This window comes from Aspergillus brunneoviolaceus (genome assembly GCF_003184695.1).
Source record: "Aspergillus brunneoviolaceus CBS 621.78 unplaced genomic scaffold BO95scaffold_20, whole genome shotgun sequence".
Classification (NCBI taxonomy): domain Eukaryota; kingdom Fungi; phylum Ascomycota; class Eurotiomycetes; order Eurotiales; family Aspergillaceae; genus Aspergillus; species Aspergillus brunneoviolaceus.
This window is the reverse complement of record NW_020290750.1, coordinates 36,483-57,884: the sequence shown is the minus strand read 5'-3', so window position 1 is coordinate 57,884 and position 21,402 is coordinate 36,483. Positions and strand designations below refer to the sequence as shown.

Below are 21,402 nucleotides of genomic sequence, written 5' to 3'. Positions count from 1 at the left end.
CATGTTATTTCTGGACCCCAAGCACGACCTTTATACTAGAACCGCAAAGATTTGACGAAAGCACAACGAACAAAGCGGCTCACTCCACCGGAGAAGACCACTATGCGTATCGACGAGCTCCATCATGACTGCAAGAGGACGAGCAAGCAAGCAAGTGGAATGTGCCGGTTGGTGAGGACAGAATCCACCCACTCGTTGTCCCCGAGCCTTTGTATAAATACATCGGTTTGTTCTCTTATGGAATAGCCCTGAGAGAACTCCCCCCAAAACTCCACACATATTGGCACCCTTCTTTCAACCTTGAACAAACCACGCAGTATGGCTCAACGTCTAGTCCCCGACATCGACGAGACCTTGCCCGTCCACGACGCCGAAGCCCTGGACCACCAGGCCCTGTCGCTCGTCATGGACCGGGCCTTCAATCGCATGGGCCACTGGTATTCGCACCTCATCTACACCTACGACTACCAGGTGAACATCCTCCGGACCAATTGGTCGGATCCAGGGCTGCGCCACACTGTCCTCGACCTAGTGACGCGCTCGCGAAATCACGGCCTCGAGGTGCTACATGGGGACATCCAGGACTGGGCCGCGGTCTTGTATCGAATGGAGCGCGCGCTCGCCGGCATCCTGACGGAGCTCCTCCTGAACCACGTTAGCGACGAGGAGCGCGAGGATCCGCTCATGTGCCGGTTCCGTGAGGTGTTCGCTACTGGCAACGTCACGGCGGGCACCTCCTTTGCCACCTCCTCCACCTCGGTCGATATGGAGATTCTGCGCCAGTTGGAGGACATCGGTGAGCACGAACGCGCCCGGCATCGCCGCCGGGCTCGCGCGACGAACCTGATGATGTGCATTGCGCTCGCCAAGCCTATCCAGATCCTGCGCTTGATGATTCCCCATCCCGCCAAGACCATGATGGAGCTCTGGAGCAATCCGTTCGAGTATCCGGCGTGGCAGAACCACTGGCCGTGGGGTGGGGATAGTTTCTTCCCCCCCAGAGACCCGGTCCCACCCCCCACGGAGGCGGATGCTGCCCCCGTAGCTAGCCAGCGAGCGATCGGGCCGGATGACATATGTCCCATCTGTCGGGGCGAGTTCCAGACCGAAGACCAGGAGGCGGCGTTGCCCGTCGTCTGGTGTGCGCGCTGCGGGAATAACTTCCACGGCGCCTGTCTGTCGACCTGGCTGGACGGCGCGGGCTCGTGTCCAATGTGTTTTTGCTTGTGGCAGACGGGGCGGACTGGGTAGATTGAAGTTCAGTCGGCCTGCCTTACGCAGGATCTTCTTATCGAAATAGAATCGATTTCTAAGGTTATTATTATCCCATTGCTTTTTTTTTCCCTAGCTCTGTATCGCGAACCCGGTGATCCGGTATTGCATCTCTCACTGTGTCAACCAGGATCTTCCAGACCGTTCATTAGACCAGAACGCCAAACCACACCCAGTTGCTGATTGCTGTCCAGCTAAATCAAAGGCTTCCTCCCATAGGCAACCTTACTATATGATCATCAGCCCGGGCTTTCCCACTCCAAACCACAGCACTTACATCTTAGTATATGAATGCAAGGACCGATCCTTCAACTGCTGGCGCACCAAGCCTTGCATGAGCTTCGTCCGTTCCTGACTCCAGCCCAGCACCTGCGTACACAGCCGCAGGCCATACGCCTCGACGGCCTTCTCGACCATGGCGGCCTGCACGCGCCCGATCTCGCGCAGCCGGGGGTCCTGCGGCCACGGCGAGAAGGGCAGGATGTAGGTCTGCTCGTGCACGTCCTCGAAGCCGTGCGCGATCAGCCACGGCTTCAGGTCGATGTAGATGTTCAGCTCCCGGCCGATCATGTGCGCCGCGTCGTTCAGCGACATCAGGTACTCCATCAGCGGCGAGTCCATCCTGAGCGTGCCGTCGTCGCTCCACGCCCAGACGGCGCTCTCTTGGAGTTCGAGGTATCCACCTGGTTTGAGGTGGTCGTAGGCTTGTCGAATCAGACGGTGCCAGTCGACGACGCAGCTGTTGAGGGGTGGTTAGTGTAGGGGTTGAGGTTGGGTGAGGGGGAGAGGACGGGGGAGAGGGAGAGGGAGGGCACAGTACCCTGCTAGGTTGCGGGAGTGGATGAAGTCGTAGGCATTCATCTTCTCGAGCCAGTCGGATTCGTAGTCGTCGACGAAGAAATCCACGTTGGGGGGCACCCAGGCGGGCTGGATGGGGCTGAGATCATTGCCCACTACGACGGCACCGGGGTACTGGCTGGCGCACACTTAGTAGGTGTTGCTTGCGTAGACATGTTACCTGAGGATAGAGTCATACTCGGCGAAATCGATGGCCCAGTTGCCGGTCCCTGTGCCCAGGTCGAGCACTTTCTGGGGGTTCTTGATGGGGGCGTTGAACAACTCGCCTCCCATTAGCATGAGGTAGCTTGCCATTACCGGTCAGCTCATGCTGCAAGAGGGAACTAGTGCAGGCTAAGGAAGCTCACATGTGATGAGTCTGGTGGTGTTAGTACTTATTACAGAGACAACAAGCAAGGGAAATAGATACCAAGTCCAGCCTTTCTTGTTCCTCTTCGTCATTCGGCATCCTGAGCTGGTTAATACTGTCCTATGCGTCCCGAGGGGGATGGATTACATGTAGTTTCCCTAGGGTCGCATACCCTTATTAGACCTTGGAACACTTGCTGTAAGAGGTTAACCTACCGAGCGAAAGCTGGCGTATCGACGACCATTCTCATACTGGTAGTCGAGGATACTGGAAGAGAGCGAATAGGAATCCATGAAGTCCTCATCATAGTCACTGCGCATCGACTGCGGGAGGGGGCAAATGCAGAGTCCACAGTCAACCAAGGACCAAGGAACCAAGGATCACCCAGTGGACACTCCGGGTCGGGCCGCAGACACAAAACCTAACTTACCTCGGTGTCGGTAACAAAGTCTTCGTGCTCTGGAGGGGGACTCTCCGGTCCAAGAGGCGACAAAGGAGCGTGGGGCGGTTGGTGGCCGTGGGGCTCCGGGTCCTGTGCGTGCCCATAAGAGTTGCTCCCAGTGGGATGGGGGAACTGATGTTGCGGTTGCTGCTGTTCAGCGGTAGTCATGATGAGGGTGAAGATGTAAAGATGATGTGATTGAGGGTAACGTTAAGTGAGAAGAAGAAGCAACAAGTGCGACTCTCCCCCCTAGAAATATGTGGAGAGAATCATGGGAACGCCATCCGACGAGCCGACGGAAATTGACAGGTGCAGATCGCAGGATTGCACCAGTCTCTCCCAGTCGATCCCCGTTTATCCCTCGTTCGATTGTGTGACCTGAGTGTCGTCATTGCGATGAGCCTATAGCAAGCAGCAAGAGGCAGGGATCGGACAGTTCAGTTGCCAAGAGTGATCGCTTAGCCTCCTGCGTCAGCCTGTCATCAGATGCAGATCCCTACAGGAAGGGCCAGGAAGGGATGGAATGCGTGGGTCCAACGGTGCCAGTCATTAAGCCATACAAAATGTGAGCTGTCAATCTCGCTAAGTCTGTTAGACAGTGGACTATTGAAGTCAAAGTGGGCTAGGCTGGCACGCTTAGCTGTCCCACTGCGGTTAGGGCACTCCAGGCACTCAATCCAATATGAAGACACAACCAAAACTGCGGTCAACGCGTCCTATGCTATCGGTATATCTATATACAAAGCCAACATGGTCGTTTCCCTCCAATCCTGTCACCCTGTCACCCTGTCACCCGCTCAGTGACGCTTGGGACGCGCCAGATGACGACGCATGGCATCCCGGCGCGTGGCGGCGGCTGAAATGGTGATGGTCTCCGAGATCCCGGCGGTGCAGACCGTGCCCGCAGCCACACTCTGGGACGCATCCCATTCCCCATTGACACAGCGCTGGAACGCACTGCCCCCGTTGCAGTACCAGTAGCCCTCCTGGCTGCAGGCGCCACTCAAAACCCCAGAGGTCGTCGACGAAGCCGAGCTCGAAGCCGCAGTGGCCACCGAAGTCGTGGCCGTCGTGGCAGGTTCAGAGGAACCCTCAGTAGCCGAGTTGTCGACTGAAGCACCAGCCTTGACTTGACCGGGCTGGAAGCTGATGTCGTTACCGGCGGTTGGCTGGGCAGAGATCGCGGTAGTCGCACTGGTCTCGGAAGGAGCTGGAGACGCGGTCGGAACAGCCTCCGCGGTCGTACTCACGATGGCGGCAGCAGTGGTGGCCTCAGCAGGGGTGCCAGCAGAAGTGGTGGTGGTATCGGCAGCAGCGGCCGCGGTCGCAGTGCTACCAGCAGTGTACAGCGCGGGGCCGGGGATTGTATACGTGCTCAACGTGTTCCAGATGTCAACGTAGATCCCGGGATCGGTCTCCTTGTACAGAGCAGTGCCCAGGGTGCCACTTGGGGTCGCTGTCTCGCTGCCCGTGACTTCCAGATTGATGCACTGGGGGTAGTTCTGGGCTCCGTCCAGGTTCTCGGCGCTGTGTAGGGCAATGATCTCGTGTCGCAAAACATAGTATCCCGGGGCAATATCGCTGGGAATGGTGATGTTGCGGCTGTAGCTATCTTCAATGAGCTCATCGGTCGCCCAAGTTCCAGGCACGTCCGTGTCATCGATCAGACCGCCCGCATCGATCTTGAAGAATTCCAAAGTGGTCTTGTCCACCTCGGCACAAGAGCCGTGGCAATTGGCCATATACGTGATGACGGGGCCGTGATGGTCGGTAGGCCAGGTGTTCCAGGTCATCTGCACCCAGCCTCCGGGCGCGACAGGGGCCGACAACGCGCCGGGCGCAGACCCCTTGTGGCAGATGATGTTCACGCTCTCGTAGTCGGAGGGTGACACATAGCCATCATCCGTGGCATTGGTGGACCAGGCGATCAACTCGGGCGGGTCGGATTCGAAGTAATAGGTGTCGACCAAGTACCCTCCATAGGTGGTACCGTCCACCTCGATGCTCGAGACATAGCCATGACCAGCGACCAGCGAGACCGAGCCCAGTAGAAGAGTGGCAATCTTGGAAAGAGACATATTGGCAGAAGCACCGCACAGCGGTGTGTTGGATAGAAAGTAGAAAGAAAGGAAGGGACTTCAATCAATGAAGCCCAGAAAGGAACGAAGGAGCGACTGAGGAAAGGAAAGTCAGTTTTGCTGGATAGCCCTCCGATGCCAGAGGGAATTTGCGTCTATTTAAGCATGTGGGAGCAGGCATGCTGTCGGATTGGAGATGACGAGGGTCGACAAAGAATTGAGCATCCCAAGCGAGATGGGCAAACCTTGTGCCTGGTGGCAACTGAGGCGAATGAGCCAGTGGTTTGGGGTCTTGAGCAGCCGTGAAGGTTCAAGGCTGTCTAGTTTGTTTCACCAATTCTGAGACAGAGCACCCTCCTTCGTTACTTGACGCTGTGGTGGGCCTGCGGAAACACGCCATCAGGACGCCAGTGGCTTTAGCGAGATTGAGGTGGGGCCTCACGAGGGAGAAGAGTTGCGAAGGTGTGGAAAGATGTGGAAAAAATGAGGGAGAAGGGAACGAAAATACTAAGATTATCTGGCAGAATATCTGCGTTGACATTCAGAAAGCATGTGATACATCGTGGTGTTGATATTGATAAGGGATGGAGTACCTCCGCCGATGAAGAGGAGAGAGAGGACAGCGCACGTGATCGTGGCTCGCGGGAACAAGGGCCCGGAGCGGAAGAATCCCGTTCCGTCTAGTCACTTCAACATGAGTCATTTTGCTCGCAGATGAAAGGAGTAGTACTCATTCAACTTGACAGTCACAAAACGATATAGTACCCCGGCTCTCGCCAATAGACGATTTGCGTTGAGAGCAATGATAGTGTCTCCTGTTGGTCGCATATCGTCTTGCCTTCGCTATTCCTCGGAATACTTGGTATTTAACAAGTTATCTGAAACTGAAGGCAGAATACATGCATAACTGTCCGGTTATGTCTTCACTCCCCCCACAAACCGCAGTCGATGATCTCCTTCGCGGTCCACGATCGATGGTCCTGAGTTCGTCGTCGTATGCTGGACCCAGAACCTTACTATATACTCATCGCCTTTCTGCCCAGTAGGCTCGTTCGCTGGATGGGCTCGGATTCATACCGATATCAATCAGGGTTGTTCCGAGAGAGCGTTATCCGATACGAAGATAATCCTGATAAGCGCCACAAATGACGGCGAATCGACTGCTATCTCCCCCAGAATGGTATCGTTCGCGACCGCGACGCCCGCGGACTCGGAATGTACCGATTGCGCTATATGAAACCCAGACTGGGCCCCCTCAACATATCAACATGAAGTAGATCCGCTCATGCCTTGCGACGTGCTGCGATGGAGGAATTATCGCCCCGCCAAAAGCCATACCCGTCGGTAACAACGAAAATGGGGAAGAGTGTTGAGTCCGTACAGGACCAGCAAGATGTGGAGGTCGGCGTGGTGGCAGCCCTGGCTCAGGAAGGGCCGGGCCTCAAGCGCAATTTCAACATGATCAGCATCATGGCCCTGGGGTTCAATACATCCAACAGTTGGATTGCTATTGCAGGAAGCTTGCCCCTGGCTATTGCAGGAGGTGGCACGGTGACCTTACTGTACGGTATCTTGGTGGTGTGCTTTGCAATGTCCTGCACTGGGCTCAGCCTGGCTGAGCTGGCAGCTGTGTATCCATCGGCCGGTGGCCAATATCACTTCACTTCCATGTTGGCTCCGGCCCAGCATCGCCGGTGGTTGTCCTACCTGTGTGGAATCATCGGTATCTGGTCATGGGTGGCCATCGCTGCTTCGCTATCATTGATGATCACGGAGGGTATCATGGCTTTGGTTCTCACCTATCACCCTACCTTCCTTCCACAATCCTGGCATTACTTTCTTATGTATCAAGCGGTGCATATCATTGCCATGGCATACAATATTGGGCTACTGTCCAAGACGGTCTGGGTCTATGACTGGGCCTGTGAGTTTTTGACCCATTGCTCTTTGAAGGCAACATCTTAATGGCGATGACAGTCTACTTCTCTCTGGCCCTGTTTGTTATCACCACAATCGTCTGCCCCGCACGCTCGGCCGTTCATGCAGACTCGTCCACCGTCTGGGGTCATTTCGTCAACTCCTCAAATGGGTACTGGTCGAATGGAATTGTATTCCTGACCGGTCTGTCGACCCCGTCCTACATGCTCATCGGTCTGGACGCCACGATGCACATGGCAGACGAGTGTCTTGAACCAGCACGGACAATCCCGCGTGCCATCTTGTCGACCGTGGGCATTGGTTCTGTGGCTGCCTTCGCGTTTGCCTTGGCCATGTGTTACAGCGTGACCGACTTTGACAGTCTGGTTGATGCAGCCTCGGGGTAAGGCGGGATGTTTCAGTTCAGTGTCTTTGTGCTAAGCTCAAATCTGACAGGTTCCCAATCTACGATCTATGGGCACAGGCAAGCCGATCGACAACCTGCGCGACGGTCTTCCTCGTCGTGATGATTTCGATCATGTTTGTTTCAGCTTGCGCGATTCATTCTACTGCCTCACGGTTGACCTGGTCGTTTGCATGCGACAACGGAATCTTTCTCTCGGGGTACTTGAAGCAGCTGGACTACCGACACGGCGTTCCTCTGTACGCTCTAGGCCTCAATTTTATTGCCTGCTTCGTGATTGGATTCCTCTACCTTGCGTCTTCTTCCGGTAGGAAACCCCAGAGATCGTCGTGGCCCACAAGCCGGGTCGTGAGTACGAGACTGACTCACCTGCTCTAGTCTTTAATGCGTTTGTCGGAACTGCCAGCATTCTGTCGCAGATTTCCGTCACGCTACCAATCGCATTGCTCATCTGGCAGCGTCGGTCGGAGATCTACCTCCCCAGTGGACGCCACTTCGGTCTTTCGTCAGGACTGGGCTACTGTTGCAACATCGTCGCTGTGGTCTATACCATGATCGTCACGATCTTCCTCTGTTTCCCCACATCCTTTCCGCTTACGGGTGGCAATATGAGTGAGTTTGTCGCGGGTTCTTGCCCTCACTAGTCTGATTACTGACGTACGTTGAACACTAGACTATACCGCTCCGGTCCTTGGGGTAATCGCAATCCTAACCGGGCTGAATTGGGTATTCTATGCGCGTAGTCGATACGAGGGTGCTCACGTGGGGTAGCGTACATCGCATCGGTGGACTTTTCCTAGATAATGAACTTATGACGCTGGCGTTGGATCCACTCGGAAAAGCTTGTGCGGTGCTTCTTATTCCACGTAGATTAGAGATAGTGGGCTTTGCCCACCGGGGGTCCGGAATGTCCTTCGGAACGGTTCCTATCGACTACCGTTTCAGATAAGATAAGATTGAGGGGTGAGGGGGGCGTACCTATACCTATATGGATACTGCTACTCTCGTAGACAGAGTCAGCCTCCAAGTCAGCACCAAAACTCAAGTACTTGGCCGGACTTAAGACTCACGCTCTGCCTGTCTTGGGCTTCGAGTATATATTGGCTCCATTTGATCATCTGGAATGAGTTAGATGAAAGGGTCGGGAGAGGCTCTTCCGTATGTTGAGTTGAGTATTTGTGAATAAGTTGACCAGTACACCAAGCTCCTCAAAGTCTCAGACATTCAGCTCTAACTCGAGCTATATGTCCTGGATCCATGATCTGATAAGGGCTTCTTGAGTTCGGGTGTCAATCGGATTGTTTCGGCAGGTCGGCTGCTGCCGGTTTGAAGCCCCGCAAAACCGCAAAACCACAAATGAGGGCCGCCGAAATATCCCCGTTCTCGGATCCGACAGCCCTGCCTTTGCCTGCGAATTGCAGCACTGCAGCATTGCAACATTACAGCATTGTAGCATTGCAACAAGATGCCCGATTATGCAATAGGGGCCGGATACTAGTGATTTATTTGGTCTGACTCTTTCCTCCCGTTCTCCCCTTCGTTCAGTGTCCAAATCTCTTACCACCCAATCTCCCCTCAACCACATCTATCCGTTCATTTGACCTGCCTAACCTGCCACTCAAGCCGCGATTCTTCGGCCTATAAACTATAGAAAGTACACACTCTTTCTTCTCTCCTCTGTTCAGCTCTATACACTGAAGGTATGGTCCAACCGCTACTTCCAGCAATACGAAATCTCACTAATAACGCCTCGTGGCAGACACCATGCTCATCACCCGCGGATTCTCCCTAACGAACTTCGTCATCGCCAGCTCGGCCCTCTGCTTTCAAGTCTTCGTCCTTTATCCCTGGCACCACAAGCTCGAGGACGACTTCAAGGAGCTCAAGAAGGAGCACTTGCGTCTGTTGCAGGAGAATGAGGATAGCCGGGTGAAAGAGCTGAAGAGTATCAAGGAGCACCTCGGTCTTCTCCATCAGAAGGCTCAAGCGTGAGCGACATTGTGAGGCATAGTACGGGCACTTTCGAATGATTCATGCATTACATCAGCGGGATAGAGATAGACTGCATGCATAGAGGAGGACGCGGGATTGTATATACTGCGCGCACGAATCGAACGTCTTCTTGCTCTTTTGCTCGACGGACACCTCCAGATAAAATTGGGTGCAACATACAGTGACTCGGGATCCTAACGGTGATGATCCACTGGAAAAGACCAATCGTGTCAGAACGATATCACATCCAAGCAGGAAACACCATGATTGTCACATTCTGATTAGCTTGCTAACTTGAATACGAATTTCAAACAAGTTCTCGCCCCAACACTACCCCCCTTAGGCTATCAGGCCGATACATTGACAGCTGCGTTGGCAGGGCCCGTGACAGCCGCGTTAGCAGCCGCCTCCAGAGCGTCCCTCGCCGTCCCAGCTGCAGCTCTGTCGGCAGCCTCATTGGCAGCCCCGTTGAGGGTGCCTTTGAGACCCCTCACATTGCGATCCGCCCGCACAAATGCCTTGTAGCTGGGAAACAGCCCCTGGGGATCATACTTCTCCCGGACGTGCAGGAACTTCTGCAAAGCCGTGTCGGTGATCACCCGCGCCTAGACTTGTGTAAGTATCGCATATCAATCGGTGGGAGACAAACGTACGTTGACCTCCTCCCAGTTCGGATCCAGATCCACGACAAACATCCCCACAGCAACAGACAGAGCCCGCTCATACCGTTCTCGGATATGCTGGCGGAGACCGGACTCGCGCTTTGGGTCCGTCCAAATAGTCGCCGTCATCAGATACAGATCCTGGGGCAGGCTCATCACCATCTCGTTCTCGTCGGGCCGCTGGTCGCAGTGGTAGATGTATACGTTGGATTGCCGGGTGGGCAGATCTAGCAGGGCGGGTTTCATGGTTTCCAGCAACTGACCTTTGTTAGTGCATACCCCGATGGAGCCCGTGAGAGAGAGAAGAAGAAGAAGAAGAAGAAGAAGAATATAAGAAGACTGAAGGCCAACTCACCCGAGGTAGCGAGCAACCCGGATCGCTGAAGATACTATTGTTGTGGACGCAAGTGCCCGGCCCAGGACCGGCTTCTCCGGCAGCCAGGACTTCCTCGAAGGTGCACTTCTGGACGGGCTGTTTGTCGAGCATGAAGTCCTGCACCTCGTCGACTTGGTCGTAGGCGCCGAGCATGGTCTGCGCTTCAGACTCTGTGTCAGCGTAGCAATACAGCAGCAACGTGAGGTGCAAGCGGGCCCCCGGGGGGACCTCATCTCCGGTGGCGTCCGCATCGTCCTGCGCGTACGCAATGGCCATATTCAGATCCGTGTGCTCCTTGGGGGTGGTCCGACCGGCCTCGATGGCCCAGGTCAGCAGCGTCTCGTAGTTGTCGTGGTTGATCTCAAATTGCAGGGTCCGTTGCCAGGGAGTCTTGGCGGGGATGGTCTTGCCCCAGAACCGCGTCACAACCCCAAAGAAGCCCAGACCGCTACCGCGTGCGGCCCAGAAGAGGTCGGGGTAGTGTTGGCGGTCCGCAAGGACCGTCTCCCCGGTGGGTAGGACGATCTCCATCCGGGTGACGAAGGTCGCGGCGGCACCAAGACTCCGCATGAAGAACCCTTGTCCGCCCCCGAGAAGATAGCCGGCCATGGCCACGGTCGGAGCATGGCCAATGGGAAAGAAGCGGCCGACTTCGCTCAGCTTCTCGGTTACCTCGCTGATGCGGCAGGACGGCCCAAAGGATATCTGCGTGGTGGCCTCGTCGTAGTCGACGCGTCGGTTGAGGTTGGTGGTGTCGATCAGGATGCCGTCTTGCACGAGATAAGGCGATTGCGCGGCGTGGCCCGATGACCGCACGCTCACGGTGGTTCCAAGCTCGGTGGCTCGATTCAGGGCGTTCTGTACGTCCGCTGGGCTCTCCACGAGATGAATCTCACGGGGATAGCGAGGGCCGGCCGCACTCGGGTTCATCTCGCGACATCGTTCGTACTCGGGGTCCCCGCGGACGAGAACCTTCGAGGAGTACTCGGGGTGTGTGATGTATTCAGGTGGTGCCATTGTGTTGAGATTGATCGAAGCTCGATGCTGTTGAGATGGTATGAGGACTCGAACAGTAGCAGAATTGCAAAGTCATCTATATAGCTTTCCATCTCCATCTTTGACTCTTGACGTCACTAGATGAAGGTGGCTTGATGAAGAGTGGTCAAATCCTATTTTGCAGCATGTGTTCTGGTGTCTATACCAGACGCCATCAACTGGTCGGGAAGAGTAGTATCCATGGTTGGCAGGTTGCGGCATGTGCAGCATGCAAGGGTGAAACTGAAAGCTGGAGAAACTCTGGGATGACCAGGGAAATGGTGCCTTGAACCTGGAAGGTCTTCGTCTGACACCGTCCTGGGCGGGCCCTTTTGACTGTCTGGAATGTCAGAGGCGTGCATGACGGTATCATCGAGGGGTTGTATGACGAAGGATGATCGTTTACAGTAACCTACACAGTAGGCGCCGTGAGCAAGCAGAGTCAGGTGCTTTGCACTGCGGCCAATTCTACTCTGCGATCAAATTATCGCCCTGCTCGCAGTCCTTGATGAGATAACCTTCTCTGCATGCTGAACATCAGTCATTTGTCCGAGCTGCCGCGAACCTGTCAGTTGGTCTTGGAGATTCTCGCCGGATATGACTTCACTTTCCATCAAGCTCGTCTCGGATAGGGAGGGACAATATCGATATTTATGTGGTGTACATGATGAACACTTTGATTCTGCATGAGGTCAGACATCTAAGTTGTCAAGTATTCGAAAGATGATGAAGAAGAAGAAGAAGAAGAAGAAGAAGAAGAAGAAAAAAAAAAGCTCAAGGATGGTTAACCTGATGCTCATTGGCAGCATAAGTTAGGGCTTGCAACATTTAGGAGTGCCGATGTCGGATGCGACCGAGGCAATTTTGATTCTATTCTCGTCCCTGGTGTCAACCATGATCTTCTTCATCTAGTCGCGGCTCCACTTGGCGAAAAAGTCCTGCATCAGTAGCCGAGTCTTTCCGTCACGCTTCGACCCAGAACCAAGGATTTATGACATGTCATAATTTCCATTGCGACCCTTGCTACTGGCTGTTTGCTGGTGATGACGAGCAAGCGACCGTCTTAGGTAGGCAGTTCAGAGCTCCCCCCGCAAGGCTTAATCAAATTTGGGATGGATGAAACCAGTCCTGGTCGGATGTCAACCTTACTCTGATGTCATCTCGCCCTGCTGACGTCTGCTAGAGGACGGGGGACCCGCTCGATGAAGCGGAAAGATGGTCACTGGCTAACGATCTCAATCTCAGACATCGATCTAGAATTGAGTCCTGGTTGATCTGTGTCGGCCAGCTCGAAGCAAGGACGCCTTTTTTGGTCTACCGATGACACTATTCGAGGGCTCGATCGATTCTCGACAATTATCACATGGCTTTCCAGGTGACTGGATTGATGATAATGCAATGCAAGGGCTATCTTTGACTGACAGTCTAGAAATCTTTTCTTTTTCTGCGCCCCGTCAGTCTTGAGCAAACTGCCACATGGTTGACTCGATCGGCGTCAGGGGCTCGTGAAGATGGGGACAGGTCATAATGCGCCGGAGGCCTGAGCGAGATATACTCATTATCTGTTCACCCGTCTCGTATTTTGGACGCGATAGATATCTAAACTCAATTCAGATGTGTGATTGCTCATCCACATTCACCCCGTTGTCGGCCGGGAATGCTCGGCGAATGTAGCAGCTTTGCCGAAGCCGAACCTCCACAGCATGGAGAGCTTCAAACTCCGGTCGGCAGTAGGCAGTAAGTTATCTTGAAACTAATCGTAAAGGAATCTTCTCCGGAGTACTGCTTGTTCTCCAACTGTACTGCCTCCGTGAAAACCAAGGAAAAGGGGGAAGACTAGGTCTTTTAGGTTTCCTTGCAGTCTGCCCCGGGATGGAGATACGAGGGCGAATGCACAAGTCACAATTCACAATCGCCAACAGATGCAGTTCGGCAAACGGGCGCTCCACCTTCCAAGCCTCACCTTCCCGGACTCATCCAGCGACTGCCGATCGAACCATGGGTCAAAGACTTCTCGAAGCTCTAGTTCTTAACTAGTGCTACTGCTCGGACATGAGTGTGCCTGAGGAACTGGGCCGGTCCGGCTCCGATGAACTTCGAAGGTTAATACAATAATACAGTCATAATATCATAAGAGACGGTGTTAAGAGGGCCCCCATTCAGGAGGGAAGGACTCTCAGACAGCGGTGCAGTGGAAACTGAGCTCGTTAGGGCACGCCCCGGCGTGTCGAGTTGCTGGGGACAATGAGAGGACGTCCAACCTGTCGGCGAGGAATCCCGGCCATAAAAATTCTTTATTCCACCACGCCGCATCCACTCCTTGCTAAAAACGATTCGACAAGTGTCGAGGGGGATGCAATGATGCATCGCAATGGGGACTGGAAGGAGCGGTAAGATTAGAAAAGGAGAAGAAATGGCGACGATGAAGTGGGTCTCTTTCCCCCTTCCCGCCCCCTCCGTGAGAACTTGAGAAGCCACCAAACCACACCAAGACCGATCCTGCAGATCCACTTTCCAACCATTGCCGGACACAAATCTGGTGAGTGACAGATGTCAGAAGTCAAATTCATGGCATAACTGCAGTGGATTTCATAGGTGACCGTTTATTATTTCCCAAATCGCCGCCTTCATAACCCTATTTGGGACAGGCTGCTGGTGGTAGCCTGACACCAAGTGGATTTGCCCGGGGATTCACTTACACATCACATTTGCCATGCTCCGCTCACTACGGAGTACACTACTGCACGACAAAAAAAAAGAAATGACGAAGAGAATTGACAGAAGACGGAGGACAGAAGAAAATGGCAAAAGAAGACGAAAATCTCGATTTCGGGGGGGGCCCCGTTCATCGTAAATAGCAGATCGATCGCCCCCTTCTCGATGGACCACCTCGTAGTCAACTTGCTGTTTAAGTCGGTCTGGTCTGTCTGTCTTTCTTTGCTTTTCCTCCGATTAGACTGTCGATTTGCTGGTACTATTGATTGCAAGCAAGAACCCTAGTTCCCCATCTACACATCCAACCATGGTTCTGCAGGGCAAATCATCCAACGTCCCCCGGCATGTTGATCGGAAAGCCCTCTATACCGATCTTGGGGCACGAGTCCACTACTTGCAGCAGTTTCTAGAGTTCAGTGAGGGTCAGTGCTGTCTGGGTCCAATTGCCACTTGAATGCTCCTCCGTGACTAACGAACATCTTGAATAACTAGATGATGTCGCCGCTCTCAACAAGGGATCCAAGTACATCAAGGCGCTGGCGCCTACCCTGGTCGATAAAGTATATGCGAAGCTCCTCGAGAACGATATCACCGCTCGCGTCTTTCGCACACGCGACACATCCCTGGAAGATGAGGAGGAAACCACCTATCCCACCTTCGATAGCGCCTACATTCAGCGCCGCCGGATGTTCCTGCGCTGGTACATGACCAAGCTTTGCTCGGACCCTACCAAGCCGGAATTCTACGAGTACCTGAACAAAGTCGGGTAGGTGAACCTGTCCCCACGGTTGTCTGGCCCCTCGAAACCCCTGCTAACTCCTATATCAGGCGGATGCACATTGGCAAAGACCGCATGCTCGCCTTCCACGTCGAATATATCCACATCGGCGTGTGTCTCGGGTACATCCAGGATATCATCCTCGAGGCAGTCTTCAGTCACCCACAGCTCACGCTCGCCTTCAAGTTGGCGCTGGTCAAGGCATTGAGCAAGGTGATCTGGATTCAGAATGATCTCTTTGCCCGCTGGCAGGTCCGCGACGGCGAGGAGTTCGCGGAGGACGAGACTGAGTCGGTTCACGAAAACAAGGAGCAGCATCACGATGATTCGGCCTCGTACATCACTCGCTCCAACACCCAGCTCTCAGAGGCCCCGAGTAGTATCTTCTCCGATACCCGGTCAGTTGACACGACCACCAGCCATTTCACCGCCACAATGCACCCCCCAAGTTCATCGCACTCCTCGCACTCGGCCTGCCCGTTCTCGGGCGGATTCAAGCAGTCCTTCGAAACGAAGGTCTGGTCAGGGCCAGACGGGAAAAGAGGTCACTAACCGACCTCCGTTGTGGCATTGATGAATTTCCTTTTTGGCTTAGGTATAGGTATATAGGTATAGAGGGATTAGAGGTGTAGGAACATGTGGGATTCTTGGGAGGGTTGTGGGGGTGTCGGGATTCTGGGAAAAGACTTGAGTTTGGTGTTCGGTCTGGTTGATTTCTTCATGGTTGTTTGATTCCGCTGTTTTGATTCCCCTGGCTCTGCAGATTGAACCGTTGTTTTTTGTCTTTTACCTTGAGAGATTAAACGTGACTTGTATTGAGTAGTACTTCATACTTTGTGTCAGGCATTAACCGGGCACGCCTTGCCCCGGCATCAATATAAATAAATATCATCCCCCGCATTTAAGAATGGACATCCACACCACAACTGTCACAGCGACATATCCTTGCATAAACCCGATACACATAACAGAAGGCAACCAGAATTGTGGCATCGCATTGACAGAGAAAGTGTCCAGATCGACTCTATGATGGAAGCAGCACCCGTGGACCGGGCTTTTACTCTACAGACCCGATGAAGGTTCATGCCACGCAATTTTTCGACTGACGTGTCCCGACAAAGCTGAGGTAGCTACGAACAACACCAAGCTTGCCGTCAACTTGGAAGGGTAAGACCGAGCAACGCGAAAACCCTTGTGGAGGCAGTCACCAGAAGACCATCCGTCGTATTTGCGTACGAACTATTCCCATCCCACCCCTCTACAATCAAGCAGATTCCACCCGCTTATGGCCAGATATTTGTGCCTCGTTGCAGACAAAGTCGTTTGCCAAAGTAGCCCGTGATAAGATATTGGGGGGAGGTTATGCAAGCGTGGGTGAATCGGGTCGGCAAACGGCCGGTCGGACTTTCCAGAGTGAAGAACCTTCGAAGGCTTTCATCACAAGGCTGCTCGAGGGATAAGAAGGCGGCGCTTTCCGATCAAAAGAGACATGTTACTCCTGCTTCGATCGCGTTCGTCTCAAAGCTCCATTTGCAACGAGCGGATCTCGTGGAACATGTTGGAACATGGCGGAGGGTCGGAGGAACTTGAAAGTTGGTGATGAGATTGATCTAGAGCATCCAGACAGGGGGCATAGGAACGAGACGACCTAGAAATTAGCATTCGAAAGTAATAACGCGCTGTCCGCTTGCAAGAGCATCCCAGGGTTGGTGGAGAAGGGAATGAGAGCCCCAAGTGTCATGGCACAAGCCTCCATGTAACTCTGTCAGTTGTGTTCGAGCAAGAGAGTAGAGCTTCTACCTGTTCAGGTGACAAGAAGAGAGATAATGGGCCTGATAATATCAAGAATGGTGAATGTTTAGTCGTCTCGAGTGTTAGAGAGATTGGTGTTGAGTGGTTGATTGTGGTGGGAAAAGAGAAATGGCAGCGATCGACTGCCCGACCGTGAAGGTCACGTGTATGGATATCTTGTTGCCTTGCTGCCTGCCGCCCAGCCACCCGTTACTGCCCGAGGCCGTTTATGAAGGGCTTAATCAGATCGTATCTAGTCCAGAAGATGGAGGGATTATAGAAGGTAAGGTAAACAATGAATTTGATTATATCTCTATCATTACCTACGAAGAGATTATGGCTTTGATTGTTATGTTTTATCTTTTTATCCAACAGCTTGCAGATAAGATGTTGAAGTTGAGAAGCAGCTTTTATTTTGAAATATAATTATCTAAATAATCACTAATAAACACTGTTCCAATCTGCATGATCTATACAAATAGCTATCTACTAGTTATATTATTCTACTGTAACATTTATCTGTTTTTCTTTCTTCTTCTCTGACCCATACTTTGTAAGCTCTGTCCAATGCTGGAGCTCTAATGAGTTCCCTCTTCAGAGAACGAACAAAGAGACAATTCTAAAAGTAAATCATCAGTAGCCAGAGATTTCGGCCAGCTGGCTGAACAAACGCTGTACTGCAGTATTAGCAAAATCATATCCGCCGGCAGACTTTAAACGCAGTTTACAATAATAATCCCTACTTGATCAAAGAAAACATATTCATAACCTAAATATAGTTTCCACCCATGTTCAGTTCCCACGACTTGCGAGAAGCTACGGATAAAGATAAATACACGGGAACAAATAAGAGTAGCAATGTGGTTCGTTCTTACAGTAGTATCTGCTGAATTCTTCGTTGTGGTTCTCTGGTGATCAAGCCCAAAATCATTTATTCCTCGGTTGATTTGTGTTTCTATTTTCTATCCAGGCTATGCTGCAAGATTCTTATGGCTCCGTCTTCTCCTTCTACTGAGCAAATAACATTGAGAGAGTCCAGAAGTGGCTCCCGCCCTTTTAAACATTGATCCTCCCCACATACAGCCCTCCCGTGATGGCAATATTACTGGCAGTAGTATAGGCGGACGCATTACTGAGAAGGTAGACGACTGCGCTGGTCAGATTATTGAAATTGCTAATGCGCCCCAGCGGCGGTCCTTCGTCATAAATGCGGGAATCCTCCCGGCTTTTCTGGGTGCGAACTGCGCGCAACTGCTCCGAATCAATCAAGCCCGGGGAGATGGAGTTCACTCGGATGCCATGCGGCGCCATTTCTACCCTAAGGGCCTCGGTGAGCATGCGCACGGCTCCCTTGGAAGTATTGTATCCGGTCATTCGGTGCTTGGGGAGCACGGTGTGGGCGGTGATCGAGGCGACATGTACAATGCTGCCCGGTGTGCCCTGTTTGAGTAATTGCTTGGTAACTAACTGGGTGGTGAAAAAGGTGCCGAGAACCTGAAGAATAACTTTAGAAAGATGGAGACCAGTCGGAGGCAAGCCTGAACACAGACGAGACATATATATGTTGATTTCTTGGATTCTCGATACCTTCTTCCACGTCTGTTTAATGAAAGGTTTTTTGATAGCGATTCCAGCACTAGTTAAGGCCCCGTCAATGGTCCCGAGGATTTCCACGGCCGTGTTGAAGCCTGCAACGAGACTATCTTTACTGGAAATATCGGTCGGGATGTAGGCTGTCTGGACGCCAAAGCGAGCCTGAAGAGTCTTAAACTTATTATCCGGGGTGTCTTGTATGTCAAGAACAGCTATACTTCCCAACATGTTCTGCGATTGCACGAACCACCGCGAAGCCAATGCCTTGCGTACCGCCCGTGACGATGTACTTGCGATCTTAAAGCTTAAAGAGCGGACGAATATCACGGAGAGGAACAGCTGCTATGGCGGATTTAGGAATACCGCCTGTCTCTAGTCCTGTACCCTAGACCTGAAGCTTTACATCTGTCTATTTCTATTTACTTTATATATAGAGTACATATCGGAATAGTTTCCGGTCCGGGCGGGGGTGATCGGATTTTGCGGAAAGGGGGCCGGAATTGCTGCGAAACAAGCAACGGAGCGGGGCTACTGCCGTTGAAACCCTCAGACGACGTGTACAGTGGACGAATAGTAACAGAAAAACCACCACATCACGTCTACCAATTCTTATGGAGTAGATGTACTGCTGGTAGGCTATGTATACTAGATGCTACAGAGTCTGCCATAGCGCTTATGAGTCTTTTCGTAACCTATTTCACCGTGGAGATGTCTCCAGCGTGATCCCGAAATTGTCCAACATTCTTATTATACTCTGATCCACAAGATTATCCAACCCCTGGGGCTTCGTATAAAAGGCAGGTACGGGAGGGAAGATCACGGCGCCCGCTCGTCGTAAGGCCAGCATGTTTTCTAGGTAGATCTTGCTCAACGGGGTTTCGCGTACCACCAGTATTAGTTTCCGGCCTTTCTTTAAACTGACGTCCGCGGCGCGAGCGATCAGATCCTTGTAATAGCCCATCCGCACGGCTGCTAAGGTCTTTATACTACAGGGTATAACGATCATGCCATCGTGCAGAAAGGAACCGCTGGAGATCGGGGCGGCCAGATCCCGGGCGGAGTAGTTGTAGGTCGCGAGGGAGCGGAGATGCGCGTCGGGAACCTCGGTTTCGTACTTTATTGTGATGGATGCCTACTTGCTCAGAATGAGATACGTCTTAATTTCTAGTTGCTTGAGTTGTTCGAGGAGACGGATGGCGAAGACTGCGCCTGTTGCACCGGTGATTCCGACTATAATGCGTTTAGGCTTAGAGGCCACGGATGGAGAATATATAGCCCTTGCATGTTGTGTCTATGTAGGAATTGCTAACCGTCTAAGAAGTGGGCTGGACCAGGGACGGCAGAAGGCTCGCGACCGAGACATGGCCTAAAAGGGGAGGTGTAGCATGGTAAGCAGTTAGAAATGCCTCGCAGGGGAACCTAAAACCTGCCATCACTCTTATATACGTGCACAGGACATGCATGGTCACTTAGGGGGCCGGAGTATACAATAGAACAGGTGATTTGGTGAAGACCGGTTAAAGACTGTTTATATTCTATCGGAAACCTTCCGATGAGTGGATATACCAGCATACTGGGTAATTACTGTAAGGTAGAAAGATATATCTGTATAGTATACCAGTTGGGTGACAAGTGCGTATATCTTTATCTAAACTAATACTCGCAGGACTCCAACACGATGTTTAGAATATCAGCTACTTATAGCCGACGGACGTCCGCACATGGAAGCCAGCGCTACTATGTTCACCAGGCCACATCCCAAGGCACTGCCCCGGATTTCCGTTCGTTTCTTAATATACTACGCGCGGACGGCGATCTAGTGGATATTTACTAAGAAGTCGATTCTTATCTCGAGGTCGGGGCAATTACTTGATATGTGAGCGAGCGAAACGTCCAGGTGCCGTTATTCTACCAGGTTAAAGGTGCTCGCGATGGACTGTGGAGAATAATTTCGAATCTCCAGAGTCTACGTTAATCCCCGATAGAGAGACTGGGATGCATCGCCCGAGGTATAGGGCTACCGCCGAGTACGAATTAGTGTGAGATTAATATTAAGCTCCTTCAAGCGAAGCAATCCTGCTTTTCAGTCGCCTCTTCTCCCGTACTCTCGACCGGTCCATGTAAGGAAAACAAAATCTTTGGGGACCAGATTAATATAATGCAACTTCCTGCCCCTCTTCTTTACCAGGGGGACGGCGGGAGGTATATACAGATCTATAGAATGTATATTCTTTAGTCGCCCGACGGTTCCTGGACCAACTGGTCCATCGCGCGCGCTATGATTAATGACCGGAACAAGCTGGTCGGTTTTTGCATTTCTCCGCAGTATAATTGGCAGATCAAGAAAATATGGAGGAAACAAGGATATACAGAGGTTCCTTGGGCTCTGGCTCTGGGAGTTCTTCCGGCCGCTATTATTGCCGCGGGTTTGCCCATTTCTGATGGCGCCTCAGAGTTAGATTATGTTAATGCTATTACCGGCTTTCCAATGGGTCTCGTGCGCTGTAAGACCAACGATCTTCTAGTCCTAGCAAGCTGTGAAATTATTTTTAAAGAAATATTGTCTAACACCGAAACGGCCCTGGAGGGCCCTTTTGGCGAATACTTTGGTTATGGCTTTAAAGGTAAGAGCAGACAGATGCTAATATACTATGTAAATGCTATTACCTACCGGGGGAATGCCATTCTGCCTATCTCGGTGCCTGGGGTCATAACGGACGAATCGGTGAGTCGGTTCCCTGCATGCGTTTGTAAAGGAGTAGCCTTTCTGACTGACGGCTCTCAGCACACTCTAGCTGCCTTAATGGTGCCAGAAATTCTTGATATCTGCCTGGAACACGGGCTTCTAATTTCCGATGTATTTGCACCGCTGGAGACTAATGCGATCTGGGTGTTTCTCTAAGTGAACTCGGAGCGACTCAGGTCTATGGGTACTAATGTACAGCAACTATGCAGATCTATCGGGCAGATAGTGTTCCAGGATAAACGCGCGTGGCTGGCCTCGCAACTGTTCCTGGTAGAAGATGATATTAATATCTATAATTTCCAGCAGATAATGTAGGCAGTGGCTTATCGCTCACGCCCCGATCAGAACGATTACAGGTTCGACGATGTGTCTGG

At 52.3% G+C, this 21,402-nt stretch overlaps 9 protein-coding genes across 9 annotated transcripts; 4 read left to right on the top strand and 5 right to left on the bottom strand.

The window, feature by feature from the left end:
* Positions 1–133: 133 nt before the first annotated feature.
* Positions 134–1,504, top strand: BO95DRAFT_78356 (uncharacterized protein). Its single transcript, XM_025592215.1, has one exon. The coding sequence runs from the start codon at positions 319–321 to the stop codon at positions 1,249–1,251; it is 933 nt and encodes a 310-aa protein (XP_025444028.1). The 5' UTR covers positions 134–318; the 3' UTR covers positions 1,252–1,504.
* Positions 1,323–3,049, bottom strand: BO95DRAFT_441054 (class I SAM-dependent methyltransferase). The gene is made up of 8 exons (XM_025586100.1): positions 2,695–3,049; positions 2,627–2,637; positions 2,540–2,579; positions 2,478–2,488; positions 2,309–2,416; positions 2,093–2,248; positions 1,550–2,011; positions 1,323–1,500 (listed from the first exon to the last, which is right to left on the bottom strand). Exons 1-8 carry the CDS (start codon positions 2,797–2,799, stop codon positions 1,467–1,469), a joined length of 927 nt encoding a protein of 308 aa, XP_025444027.1. The 5' UTR covers positions 2,800–3,049; the 3' UTR covers positions 1,323–1,466.
* Positions 3,050–3,234: 185 nt separating this feature from the next.
* Positions 3,235–5,241, bottom strand: BO95DRAFT_78637 (lytic polysaccharide monooxygenase auxiliary activity family 9 protein). Its single transcript, XM_025592217.1, has one exon. It carries the CDS (start codon positions 4,997–4,999, stop codon positions 3,719–3,721), a length of 1,281 nt encoding a protein of 426 aa, XP_025444026.1. The 5' UTR covers positions 5,000–5,241; the 3' UTR covers positions 3,235–3,718.
* A 1,114-nt stretch (positions 5,242–6,355) lies between these two features.
* Positions 6,356–8,111, top strand: BO95DRAFT_358734 (amino acid transporter; the record flags this gene model as incomplete). Its single annotated transcript, XM_025582417.1, has 5 exons — positions 6,356–6,923; positions 6,977–7,319; positions 7,373–7,647; positions 7,719–7,952; positions 8,014–8,111. 5 exons carry the CDS (start codon positions 6,356–6,358, stop codon positions 8,109–8,111), a joined length of 1,518 nt encoding a protein of 505 aa, XP_025444025.1.
* A 1,568-nt stretch (positions 8,112–9,679) lies between these two features.
* BO95DRAFT_512938 (FAD-binding oxidoreductase) lies at positions 9,680–11,387 on the bottom strand (the record flags this gene model as incomplete). The annotated part of the gene is made up of 3 exons (XM_025591567.1): positions 9,680–9,937; positions 9,986–10,252; positions 10,350–11,387. The coding sequence occupies 3 exons, from the start codon at positions 11,385–11,387 to the stop codon at positions 9,680–9,682; spliced, it is 1,563 nt and encodes a 520-aa protein (XP_025444024.1).
* Positions 11,388–14,199: 2,812 nt separating this feature from the next.
* On the top strand, positions 14,200–15,578 carry BO95DRAFT_409767 (protoglobin family protein). Its single transcript, XM_025584152.1, has 3 exons — positions 14,200–14,542; positions 14,613–14,886; positions 14,949–15,578. The coding sequence occupies exons 1-3, from the start codon at positions 14,428–14,430 to the stop codon at positions 15,448–15,450; spliced, it is 891 nt and encodes a 296-aa protein (XP_025444023.1). The 5' UTR covers positions 14,200–14,427; the 3' UTR covers positions 15,451–15,578.
* Positions 15,579–17,745: 2,167 nt separating this feature from the next.
* On the bottom strand, positions 17,746–18,510 carry BO95DRAFT_430159 (putative short-chain dehydrogenase; the record flags this gene model as incomplete). Its single annotated transcript, XM_025584938.1, has 1 exon — positions 17,746–18,510. One exon carries the CDS (start codon positions 18,508–18,510, stop codon positions 17,746–17,748), a length of 765 nt encoding a protein of 254 aa, XP_025444022.1.
* Positions 18,511–18,979: 469 nt separating this feature from the next.
* BO95DRAFT_451692 (UbiX family flavin prenyltransferase) lies at positions 18,980–19,645 on the bottom strand (the record flags this gene model as incomplete). Its single annotated transcript, XM_025588101.1, has 3 exons — positions 18,980–19,414; positions 19,487–19,559; positions 19,593–19,645. 3 exons carry the CDS (start codon positions 19,643–19,645, stop codon positions 18,980–18,982), a joined length of 561 nt encoding a protein of 186 aa, XP_025444021.1.
* A 915-nt stretch (positions 19,646–20,560) lies between these two features.
* Positions 20,561–21,184, top strand: BO95DRAFT_430158 (UbiD family decarboxylase; the record flags this gene model as incomplete). The annotated part of the gene is made up of 1 exon (XM_025584937.1): positions 20,561–21,184. The coding sequence occupies one exon, from the start codon at positions 20,561–20,563 to the stop codon at positions 21,182–21,184; it is 624 nt and encodes a 207-aa protein (XP_025444020.1).
* Between the last annotated feature and the right edge of the window lie 218 nt (positions 21,185–21,402).

Coding starts and splice junctions, on each gene's coding strand:
- BO95DRAFT_78356 (XM_025592215.1), top strand. CDS start 319: ATGGCTCAACGTCTAGTCCCCGACATCGACGAGACCTTGCCCGTCCAC.
- BO95DRAFT_441054 (XM_025586100.1), bottom strand. CDS start 2,799: ATGCGCAGTGACTATGATGAGGACTTCATGGATTCCTATTCGCTCTCT. Junction 2,249..2,308: donor TGGGCCATCGATTTCGCCGA/GTATGACTCTAT, acceptor AGTGTGCGCCAG/CCAGTACCCCGGTGCCGTCG. Junction 2,012..2,092: donor CACTCCCGCAACCTAGCAGG/GTACTGTGCCCT, acceptor ACCCCTCAACAG/CTGCGTCGTCGACTGGCACC.
- BO95DRAFT_78637 (XM_025592217.1), bottom strand. CDS start 4,999: ATGTCTCTTTCCAAGATTGCCACTCTTCTACTGGGCTCGGTCTCGCTG.
- BO95DRAFT_409767 (XM_025584152.1), top strand. CDS start 14,428: ATGGTTCTGCAGGGCAAATCATCCAACGTCCCCCGGCATGTTGATCGG. Junction 14,543..14,612: donor GTTTCTAGAGTTCAGTGAGG/GTCAGTGCTGTC, acceptor TTGAATAACTAG/ATGATGTCGCCGCTCTCAAC. Junction 14,887..14,948: donor GAGTACCTGAACAAAGTCGG/GTAGGTGAACCT, acceptor CTCCTATATCAG/GCGGATGCACATTGGCAAAG.